This window comes from Stegodyphus dumicola, chromosome 8 (assembly GCF_044657685.1).
Source record: "Stegodyphus dumicola isolate Sdum_Otavi_A_Nest chromosome 8, ASM4465768v1".
NCBI classification, from domain to species: domain Eukaryota; kingdom Metazoa; phylum Arthropoda; class Arachnida; order Araneae; family Eresidae; genus Stegodyphus; species Stegodyphus dumicola.
In genome coordinates, this window is record NC_140775.1 from 18,270,265 (window position 1) to 18,283,144 (window position 12,880).

General features: G+C 24.9%; 1 protein-coding gene across 1 annotated transcript in view; it reads left to right on the forward strand.

Moving 5' to 3' along the window:
- LOC118184330 (serine/threonine-protein kinase/endoribonuclease IRE1-like) overlaps positions 1-12,426 on the forward strand; it is a 96,615-nt gene extending 84,189 nt beyond the window's left edge. Inside the window, exon 22 of the mRNA XM_035353991.2 lies at positions 798-12,426. Coding sequence (XP_035209882.2) covers positions 798-1,376 — 579 coding nt within the window. The 3' untranslated portion in view covers positions 1,377-12,426. The remainder of the gene's footprint in view (positions 1-797) is intronic.
- The last annotated feature ends 454 nt before the right edge of the window (positions 12,427-12,880 follow it).

Genomic DNA, 12,880 nt, shown 5'->3' on the forward strand with positions numbered 1-12,880 from the left:
CCACAGTTGAATTTTAACTCATGCTTAGAGGACTTTCTCCTTCTTATATGAGGCATAGCACAACCTTTACACAAACAACCAACATTCAAATGCTATTTCCAAGTGAGAATCCCACTTGTGCACATGCTCTGAAATGCTAATCATCTGCATATTCCACCTTTCTTGAAAACTGACATATACTGCATACTACCTTCATGGTGTAGGAAATTTAATGGTCAGCAGTGTTTCATGATTTATTTAGTAATATGTAATATAATGTATTTTGTTGATAATGTCTAATAGCATATTTGTAAATCAATAGAATTGCCTTTCTTTATATATGTTATGTGAATATCTTGTTTTATGTAAATTTGCTATCATGAATACTTTCACATGTTCATTTTAATCCTTGGAATATATTACCTGCAGGTACAGAAACATTATTGTATATAAGAAAAGTCATAACTGTAATTAGTAATCAATTGCAAAGTTGTCATTATTCACAGGGGAAAATTACTTAAAATTTCAACAGAACATTTCAGATCTCATAGTAGGCTGAGGCTCTCATACTGACAATATCTGTCTTTGCTTGATTATGAGTTTCTGATTTTAGCTGTAACAAACCCAAAAATCATTCTTGTTATTTACTATTTAGTCCTATTATTCAGAAAATTTTAAATGATTTTTTTTAATTTTAAATATAATAATTTTAATTTTAAATATAAAAATGTATAAAATGTTACGTAAAAAATGTTTTATTGTTTTTATACAGTTAAAAATTGGTTTGTAAACTCATGTATTTATTTTATACCTTTCAGAAACATCATTATCGAGAATTACCTGCTGAGTTAAGAGACTCTCTTGGTGAAATTCCGGATGAATTTGTAACCTACTTTATTTCTCGTTTTCCTAAACTTTTAATTCACACATATTTAGTCATGCAGCTATGTAAAAATGAGAATGTATTTTTAAAATATTATGATTCTGGCACAGAATTGTCTTATTTAGAACCAAAGGAAAAATATATACCTTGGTATTATGGGAGAAAAATGAAATCTTCAAATTTATGTAATAGTTCTGAGGTAATGTGTGATACTAAAGCTGAAGTCCAATTAGAACCTTGCAGTGATATTAATGCAGAATGCATTGAAGATAGTATAATTACGGAACCCATTTCTAATTCAGAAATGTTATTTTCTGATAAAAACTGTAATTGCATTTCAGATATGTATGTAAGCAATGAAGTAACTGAGAGCAATGTAAACATACATAAAGAACAAATGGGTGCCCCAAGAAATTTAGAGAAAAATGTGCCTCATAATTCAGTGAAGAAGAAAAAGCCGAAGAAGAAACAAAAAACTCTCTTATTTAATGGTGCACAATTAGTCACTGAGTAAAACTTTGTTTTGTTAAAGACATCAGATTACTGTCTTTTGCAAATTAAATTTTATTAAAATAATATATTTTGATAATGGTGATGGGTATATTTTCACCAGATTTACTTTTTTCTGTTCTTAATATTTAGTTATGTTTGTAGATATTTTTAAATATTATCACCACACAGAATTTTATAAAATGAGTGTATGTTTAATTTGTATATATTTGTATAGAGATAAATGTTATTTATATGAAACAACATTATCATCTAATATTGTTTGTGTAATTATTTGTAAATGGGCTATCAGAATTAATCTATTTATATCATCTTTAAAGAAAATGAATTTTTGTGTATTGTTTTATAGAGAAAATCATTCAAAAATTTTTCGATCATTTTCAGTTTCTTTATTATTAATGAATTAAAAATTGGTTTTCCTTTTTAAATTGTTGTTTTTGTTGCTAATATTTAGTAACTTTAATTTGATTTTTAAATTGATAATTTTATATGTTTTCTGTAAATGATAAAAAATTAAGAAACCTATTTGTTTTCATATGAAATAAATAATTTTTAATATTTTACATATAAGTCTTTAATACACATACATTTACCATATATATATATATACACAACACACACACACACATGCAGTGCATTTTGGTTATAACCTTACTTAAGAAAGGCATTATTTTTGTTTTAAATATATAATAATAATACATTTGTATTGTAGCTATTTTATTTGTAAATTTTTATGATGCAACGTCTCTAAAACCAATATTTTTCCTGGATTAAATTGTTTATTAAGATAGCTCAAGAACAATTAATATAAACTTAAAAACATTTTTCTTTTACATATAATCTTAAGTGAAATTTTTGTTTATGCAGTGTTTCTCTAGAAAGTGACTGCAGTCATATCTTTCGTTATCTGTATGTAAGATATGATTTTTCATAAATTATGAAGTTATTCAATCACCAGTCAAAAATTTTTTAAAAGTAACCGATGAGAAGAGTGAATTTCTTGGTTATAGTCTTTGTATGCTTGCATATTACTTAAGGTAAATAGTATTACAGTTGCTTTTAGGCTTACAGTTATAGTGTATATCATTATTGGAAAATGAATATGCACACCTTTGGGGCGTTTCTTGTTGTTATAAAAAAGTAGTGAAATAATCTGTAGATGTAACTAATATAATATTTATTAAATAATGATAATTAAATGAATTGTAGAGGGGTTGAATATTTCTATCATTATGGCATAAAGATGAATGTCACAAATAAAGCATAATGATATTTTTTCTATTGCAGCTGATTGGGGTAGATCAAATATTGGCAAATATATTCAGTATTTTTTTTTAAACTTTACATATTCATTTTCACTGTTTTCCAGTTTTATATATTTTTTTCTTATTTATAACATAGTCATTAGCCTGTGTAGTAAACCTAAAGCCCTAATCAAAATAAAAGATAAAAAAATAGTTTTTACTAAGTGAATTGCTGATTAAAAAAGATTATAAATAGAAATCAATTAAAAATAGATTATCAGTTAAAAAAGCTATCAGTGTATACTGTTCAGAATTATCTTAATAGCAAATGTGTAGAAGAAGGCGCTCAACACCTCTCCTTAATTAAGAACAGTAATATTCAAAGCATAAAGTATTCCTTTAATTAAATTATATTGGCAAATTTCAAGTAATATGTAAGTTAAATATTTTAAAATTCAGCATATAAAAATTTATATATATATATATTTTAAAAATTATTGAAACAGTAGAGAGTAATATAAGGTAATGTAATTAAATGTTACAAAATGCATGAAATTTATTATGTAATATTTAGTTTTGAGTAAAGGTGACAGAAAAAAATTAACGCCAGCATCCTAAAAATAAAAATTGAATCATTTGGTCAAAAGAAAGTTTTAAATTGAAAATTTTAATAGAGAGTTTCTAAAAAAGCTGTATTGAGGTTTTGATATGCATTTTGTAAGCAGTGAAAAATTATAAATTATTATGCATCATAATAAATAGATATTTTAAACACATTTGTTGTATTTTAAATTTCCTTGTTTTCCAATGTGTATATGGAGAAAAAGTACTCAAATTCATTTGTAAATTTATGAAGATATATACATCTCTGTGTATGTCTAAGTATTTTTTCTTATGGAAAAAACAATCCCGTTCATTTATTTGTTTTATAACATATTAATTTTTTATAAATTTTAATTAATAACCTATTTTTTTATTATGTGTTATATACTGTGTAATCCCTTTCATGGTCTCTTGAATGTTATAACCAAGATTCATTTTGTGTAGTGTATATATATGTAACACAATGCAAGTATACATAAATATAATGCTAGCTACTTCATTAAGTAAAGAGTATATAATAATAAACATAGTTGACGTTTTTCAAAGATTAGTTGTATTTCACAGAATTCATGTTGTTGAAATTCCTGTGAAGAATAATGCCTTAAAAATTTCCTTTAATCCCTTTAAATCATTTTATTGAGAAACATGTGTTCCATCACATCCCAAATGCTAATGAGAGCAAGATTAGAAGAGGCCTGAAATTTGTTTGTTAAAAGAATCCTCAATATTGCATCAATTATTCTTTGATGCTAAGTGTACTGATATCCTTTTGAAGCATGTCTTTTTCTCAGAAGTAGACATTATGCTGCATTTTTTGCACATATTTATTTGGCTGAAACAAATTTTTAGATACATATTGACATTTGTTATGTCATTTGATGAGAATAAAAACCTAACTGAATATTGTGTAAGCATACTTTTCTGTGTTATTTCATCTTTTCAAATTTTATTGTTGCAATTACTTGTTGTTTCTTTAAATAATTTTCATGTATAAGAAGAATAAATCTGAATATTTTTCTTTTGAATGTAGTCAAAAATATTCAAGATGTTTTTGAAAGAATAGTGTACATATGAGAACAACTTAAGAAAAATGTGCATGTTTAAGGTTATGTGTGGAACTAAATGAACTAATGATTTCAAGTGATGAAAAATTCCAGAACAGAAATCTATTAACTAGATTCAACTATGTATACTTTTCATATACATCACTTTTGTTATTCAATATATATTGAGATTTATTAACCTATGTCACTTTCTTCCATTGTGATGCTCATCTGTTATACTCTTGATGCTATCAATTGTTTTCTTACTTAAGTATTTGAGATCGAAAACCTAAATTAAGGCTTTCTTCAAGAATTCTTTTAATGGGTAGTTTTGGTCAGAATTAAATCATTGTGAATAACACCATTATGAGTATAATTTCTACATATTTTCCAGGCAGAGACTACCTTAGCTTATGATGAAAAAATTTATGTCACAAACCCCTTTGTTTGCATGTGCTTTCTTGATGTCTTCTATTCTCAGAGCTTTGAACAAAGCCTGTCTTTTCATGTTGAAATTAAAGATTGTACATTTTTTTCCATTGAAGAAAATTGAAAAATATTTGATTATATACTTTTACAGAGGCTGTTTATTATTTACCACACATATAACTTTATGACTTTGCATGAAATTTCATACTTAGTAAAAGATGAACCTGATGAAGATGACTAAGCAATATGTAATATATAATATATGTATAAATTAATTGGTTTTGAAATATATATTCTAAATTATGTTATTTACAATCATGATAATTTATATGATCATATCATATTCAATGTATTTTGAGAAAGATGCTTTTTTTTAAATGTTTGTGATATTTAAATTCATGATAAAGTCAGATTTTAATATCATATGATCTCTTAGCAGTCATTCAGTTTTTTAAATTGTTGTTAGTTTATTTATATAAGTGTGTTGTATAAAAATAATAAGCTGAATTAAAACTGAGAGAATATAAATTGCATTTTACTTTCATTTTACCATGCTATTTTCTTTCTCTGCCGCTTGCTTTTAATGTCATGGCATTTTCTTTTGCAATATATTATGAATATCTAGTCCATGTAATTATTTCTGATAAATATTTTGTGTATATGTTTTTTGCAGTAATCAAAAGTAGTATTTTTATGAGAATGTTTTCTTATTCTTGATGGAACTTAAGTTGATTTAATAAATTATAATTTTGATTTTTAGTTATAATAAATGATTTATAATTTCCTTTGTGAAATATGGAAACACATTTTATGAAGCAAATTATTGCATAAATATTATTTACTTAATACATGCTTTTTAGTGTAAATCTTATTTTGAAAATATTTGATAATCTTATTTATTCTCTAAAATATATAAACATTGTGAAAATTAATAAATTAGCATATTATGCACATATCATTTATTTATATTTAATATTTATTTACCTGTGCTCGTTTTTATGTGGCAGTATATATTATATCTAGTTTTAAATCTTTGCTTGCTTGTACTGTTTTGATGATTGTAAGCAACCTTCTCATTTGCATGAAGAAAAAGACTGTTTTACATATATTATGTTGCAAGATATTTACTTGCAATGAATGTGAGACAAGTGAATTAGTTTGTAACTTAATTAATATTAAAATAACATTGTATTCATTATATATTATTTTCCATTAATTAGCATTTTATATATTATTTGCTATTTAATTAATATCAAAATGATGTATGTTTGCCTTATTTAATTATATTTAATAATTGTTTATCTCAGCACATTCTTATATAGCAATATATCTTATGGTTAGATTCGATTCTTTGCTTGTTTGCATTATTTTGATATTTACTTGCTACCAATTCAGCTGTATGTGAAATAAGAGTGTATTTTTAGTATGTTATTTTCAAAGATATTACAAACAGCTATTTGTATTAAAAATAAGATTAATAAGAATTAATTATTTTGTAAATATTCAAACATGAATATATCAAGCATGTTTCTATTGTATTTTAGATTCAGTGTCTGATATTATTTTGCATAATGTGCAGTGAATTTTTTTAAACTTATATTAAACATTATTTGACCGTCTAATATTCACAAATGCAGTGAATGAAAATTGTGGTAAATAATGAAATAGCTTTATTTGGTATGGGTGTGACATCTGAGGACTTATCAGTTTTCTTAGAATGTAAGAAATATAAATGTTATAAAAGTACCTGTCATTAAAATATTGCAACATCTTTTGCTTTTTGTTAATTTTTTTTTTAACAATATATAATGCAACAGTTAACGTGAATAGTTAATAAGACTGAAAAATTTTTCTCAGTCTTTTTTTTTTTTTTTTTTTTTTTTTTTGCTTGAACTTCTAGTTATTAGGCAAATATTGACTAAGTGATGACTATAAAAGTGATGGCAAATATTGACCCCCCCCCCAAAAAAAAATATTGTATAACTTTTTTTCATTAAAAATAAATATGTTAATTTAATTTATTGATCTTACTGTTTTTTAATTTTTTAAGTAAAGCATATTTGAAAAGAAATTTGGAAATTGTGCGTCTTTCTGTTTAGCTCTTTTAATATAAATATGTAATGTATTTTGAATATTTTCTCTCGATAATTTCTTTATCTTTATTACACTATCATGAACTAATTTCCTTTTTTAAGTCCAAGCTTCTAAGAAACAAATTTATTTATTTATTATTATTATTTTGTTACTGTTGTCCAAACTTTCTACTTCCCTCTAAAAACAGTCCATCCCCCACTAGAAATGTTATTTAAAAATACATAAAAAAATGGTTAAAAATTTATTGAATATATTTATTTCAAATGCTAAAAGTTTTCAGTATTTTAAAATTAATGTAGGAATCAAAATTATTTAAATTTTTGTTTCAAATAAGGGATTATAAATTTTGACTTCATTTCTTACATTATTTAGGAAAAGTGCTTTTTATATTTAATTTTTGTAATCAGTTACTACATGTATTTTAAGAGTAAAATTAGAATGTGGGGAAATGTTTTGTTTTGGTTGCATTTACTGAAAAGAATTCATAATTTTTCATAAAATCTTTTAGCTGTGCATTTAATCTGATAGTTAAGTTTGTTATGCATTTTCTAACATAAATTTTATTTAATTTTTTATCAGCTGTGCAAATAAAAAGATTTGACCCCATGAAACTGCTTTTGTATGTAATAGGAAATCAATGTAGAGTTCATGAATAATTACCAGCTCTTTCATTTTTTCTAACATTTCCTGATAGATTTCCCAGTTTTTCATCATATCTCATGGAAGATCACCGAATTACCCAGTTTTGAGTTTTTAGGAAAGTGTTTTTCAATAATAAATGAAAGGAAAGTGTTTCCCAATAATAAATGAAATTTATTAAATTAATGAAACTTAAATTGTGCATATTATATTCCCCTTATCTCTAGTATCAGACTAGTTTTTTCTATTAATTTTTTTTTTTTTTTTTGTTCTGAAATGCCTTAATCTATAAATACTTATAGAATTTTTTACGACGATTTAATCAATGTTTAATTAGTTAATACTGTATTTAATTTTGTTTTGTATCAATAAATACTACATTACGTTGTTTTCACACATAACGAAATGTATATTAATACTATTTCCATCATATTTAAAAGTACTTTGATATATAAAATCTTTCTTTTCTCACTCAGGATTTTCACAGTGGGAAAATGTAAGAAAACTGCCAGCTAAATAATATAAAACTTAATATATAAATATTAATATATTTTTCATCAGAACCATGTTAAAAATAGTTCAGTAATCTGAATCATGCATTACAAAAGAGATTTAAATAAATCTTGTTCTTTTGAAATTGCATTGTTATACAGCACAAAAATTTTTCTGTTTTTCAGTTCAAGGTTGGCAGCTTTGATATGATTTGGAGTTTATGTTATTATAGAATATTATTTATCATAGCAATAAAAATACCTAAAGTTTGAAAAAAATTAAAATGTATATATAATTTAAACAATTTAATCAAGTGAGAAAATTAAGAACTTCATTACAAAAATCTAGCACTTATGCAGCTGAGACTGATAAAATTTAATTTTTCAAAGTACAGGGTGTTTATAAAGTCCCGGACTCATTTTGATGTTTAATAACATAATAATGAAAATATAAACAAACTTATGGCATTTATTGATGGAATAACTTATATATTTTCCTTTTCAGGTTCGAATATCTTTACTTTTGTAAATATTGTCTGTGCATGTGGTTAATTTCAGATAATTTCATTTTCCAGTCTAAATATCGTCTGCTTATTAATTGCATTTTTCTCTCTTTTGTTTTTGGTTACCTGATATAACGCCGTTGAACTTTTTCCTTTGGTGATTTGTAAAGGACAATTTTTACAGGAGGAGAGTGTCGAACATTAATGACCTAAAAGCCAGAATTACAACCACAATAGCCTCTGTGGATGCCGACATGCTTGCCGGTACCTGGCATGAAATTGAATATCGACTTGATATTCTCCGTGCGATGAAGGGGGCACACGCGGAAGTTCATTGACAAGGATCATGAAATTTTTTGAGTCTATCTAACCATTTATGTTATTAATTTTAATATATCTGTATTATTTTATGAGTTATTAAACATCAAAATGGGTCTGGGACTTGATAAACACCCTGTGTAATGAAAAAAGCTCTTAGGAAGGAGAGCAGTGAGCATTTTATAGTTTTCTTAATGTTATAAAATTTTTATAATACAAAGTTAGTATTATGTATGTTACATTACTATTAACATTATAATAATTTAAAGTGCTACCTAAATAAGATAAGAAATGTTGCATTTTTTTCTCTTTTAAGAAATTTTCAGTATTTTATATGATCTAAAAGCCTTGAATGATGATTTAAAGTACTAATTGTTTCTTTCCTTAACTTATGGAAGTTTTGTTTCTTAGATATCTGAAATTTTCAATGAAATTGAGTTTTAATTTATTTATAAATTAAGCTTTATTCTTGCTATTTAGCGTTAATTCAATATCTGAAAACAGCAGGTTTTGCACATATTGTGTAGTAAACAGATGATGTTATAGGAGAGTGAAATTGAATTATTATTAATGTTTTTAGCTTATTAATTGTCCTAATTTATATATATATGAAAATTATTGCATGATGGTGATTTGCATGTTAGAAATGTGTACATAATTTCTAGATTTTCATTTAAAGATTTATTTTTATAATTTTCAAAGAATGAGATGAAAGCTTTGTATGATAACAAGAAATGGATCTTATAAAAAATGTGTGTTGTTATGTAAAATGCATATCTTTTAAAATATGCAGTTCAGTGCATAAATGATGTCAATTATACAACTTCGTAAATATTGTTGTAATAAGCATCATATCTTATGTGTATTTGCCAATCATTTTTTGATTTTTATTGATCCCAGACCTTATATTATGAAATGTGATTTTTTAACAATCTGTTGTAATGCAATTTTTACTTTTTATGTTTATTTTGTTTCTGAATTCAGATACTTTGCATTTTGTTAATTCAGGTTTATCATATGATCTTTTTACCCATTTTTTTTTTTTTTTTTTTTTTATGTATGATGTCATGTTTGGTATGTAACTTTGTCATATTATTTATTGTATTAATTAGTCTAAAAATATTACTTGGTATATCTTTTGATTTATAAATAGACTGAAAAGTTCCATATGTTAATGATTTGTGATCCAGCACTTCAGTGTTTATTTGCATTGCAGCAAATTTTTAATCCTTGAAAATATTTTTTTTTAAGTAGGCAGTGCATTATTTTAGAATATTTTTAAGGCATAATATTTTAATATAATATTTTTAAACATAATATTTCATGCATGCATATAGTACTTAATTGCAGTTGCAGTTATTACTTAGACTAAAATAATATGCTTCAACATTTTATTAAGTAAATTTTCAGGCATGCATTATGAAAGAATCTTTTTTTAAAAATGTATTGCTAGGTAATTACTTATACTTTTTAACATATAACTTTAAAGCAAATGTTGTAAGATTGCACACACACACTTATATTTATAAATGTGCAGTTATAAATGTGTAATAAGTGTATTATTGAAATTTATAACACTATTACACTTGCCATCTTCAAAATATGTATTTCCAATAATAGTCTACATCGAAGTGGATTTAACATGAGTAAGTAAAGGGTAGCATGCATTATTAATCGCATGATGTCTCCATTTATTGTAACCAATGTTGTGTGCCCTTCTAATTAAAACTTGCAACATATCATTAGTAAGTACATTCTCCTGTTATTTATTGCTTTGAAACTTTAAACTCGGATAATTGTTCTCCCTGTCAGTTCTTAAATTTTATTCATAACTTACCATATTGTCCAAATTAATGTGAACAAAATAAAGTGTTCAAAGTATATACATATTACTATTCAAAGGAAATATGTTTGAATTATTTATCTGTTATAATACATGTCAACTTCTCATTCTTTGATTTTTTCCACATTTATGGGGGAAAAAAACAGTTTTCCTTATTTCTTTACATTTGATAAAGCTTCTGCTGGAATGTCTTTTGTAAAAGTAAACATTATCATTATAGCTTATATTTTAAACTTTAATTAGAGCTACTTAAGCTAAATGTTCAATTATACATATTTCTTATTTAAAGCGATGAAAATGTTATTTTATTTTTGTATGTACCCTAAAGTAATGAACAAAATTTCATTTGCACTTTGCTGTGTACGGAACAACAATAATGTATTTTTAGTCGAGAAGTTACTTGCATATGAATAATTAATATATTACATGGTAATCTTTTTTTCTTTTCTTTTTTTCAAATCTGTTCTTTTCATATTTTTTTTTTTTTTTTTGGTAATTCTCCTTTTGTTAAAAGCAAGTCCCGCTCTTTAAAATCATATTTCTGTTTAATTCTTATTTCCTAATATCACTATCCTTTCTGAATAGCAGTTTTGTTATTGTTATTGTTTTTGTAGAAATGAATGGGACAGGAAAATCAGCAGCTTAAGGTTATTATTAAAATTTTTTATAATGCTTTGAAACCTAAAGAAAACAAAAAGAATGCATGAAATAATTTAAAGATGAGTTGAATTAGTTTTTAATATAATATTAAAACTTGTCTTAAAGTTGTATTTTCATGGCTAAGTTTCTAAATTATCTTAAATTTGTCTTATTTCTTGTAGTAGTCTGTAATAATGAATTTCAGTTTTTAAAGATTTCATTTAAAATATTAAATTATATTACAATGCTATTTCAAAAATGTGTTATGCAGTTTAATTATACAACAAAGTTTGCATATTTTTTTAATCAGTTTATTTGAAAATAGTCAATTTACTTTACTGTGAAAGATCATTGAGAGAAAGTTATAATTATTGACATAATGCATGGGTATTTTACGTCAAAATGTTTTCATAATTGCTGTAACTAGAAGGGTAGGTGTGATCTTATTTTTTTTTTAACTATAAGGGAATTCATGCTGTATATTTTGTTTTGTAGATAGTTTGTTTAAAAACATTCCATCATTATTTCATATTTTGATGTGTATATCCACTAATATATTCATTTACCATACAGCACATTTATTTTTCATCACTTATCCTAGTCAGGATCTGAAAATTCTTAAAGTTTGAAATATTTTAAGAGTTTTTTGCACTATTATGTCATGGGTTTAACCAAAATGATATTTTAAATAACATTGAGAGAAAAGTTTCTCATTCCCTTTTATTTTAACTATTGGAATGAGTGGTTGTTTTATAATGGTATTAATATTTTATGGCACAAATATTTATTGCACAGTTTTACTAAATTGTGATTTATGTATGGAAACGAATTTAGTTATTAAAAAGTCATTTTTTGACTTATTATAAATTATGACTTACTACAAATATTAATGTGCCTTTTAATTGAGTATAAGCCTAATTAACAAAAAAGCATAGAAATTATTTTGATGTGCAAAATGTATTTTATCAAGTAATATTTGCAATGTATATGCTGTCATTAATATATACTTTGTATGTTACTTATTGTCTGTTTGTTCAATATCTTGTTTCTTCGTAGTTAATGTTGCAAATGCTTTTTGCAAAAAATTATGTAGCTTTAATTTTTACCTGAAGTATCTGCAGCGTCATTAATTGTTGACTTAAATACAGATTATTATGTTTGTTGTTAAAAATCAGCAAGGGCAAAATAAAATATTTTGTTTAAAAGAATGTTGTTATTTTTTCTGTTAGTGGGTGGCAGCAAAATGTATATTACTGCTTGCTATTTTGATTTAAATAGTTGTTTACCAAGCATAGTTACCTAACACAGTACAACCTCTTTATCCAGTTACAGTGATAAGAACAATTTGCAATATCACATTATTTTTTATATTCATATTGAATGGGTGTGGATTGATATACATTACTGCACAGTTTTTTGCAGACTGGTAAGAATAGTTAAAGTTTCAATCAATCAGAAACTTTAAACTGAGATTTTTAAGCAGTATAAGCTGCTCATAATTTTATCGGAGATTGAAATATAACAAAAGATTTGGTCACATTCCGGCACTAAGGACAAGAAGAAGCACTGTACCACTGAGGATTGTAAAAGATGGTTTTCGTCCTTTTTAGAAGCTGATTCTTAAATTCTCCGTGATTAAGAATGCCCTTATTTTCTCTAAAA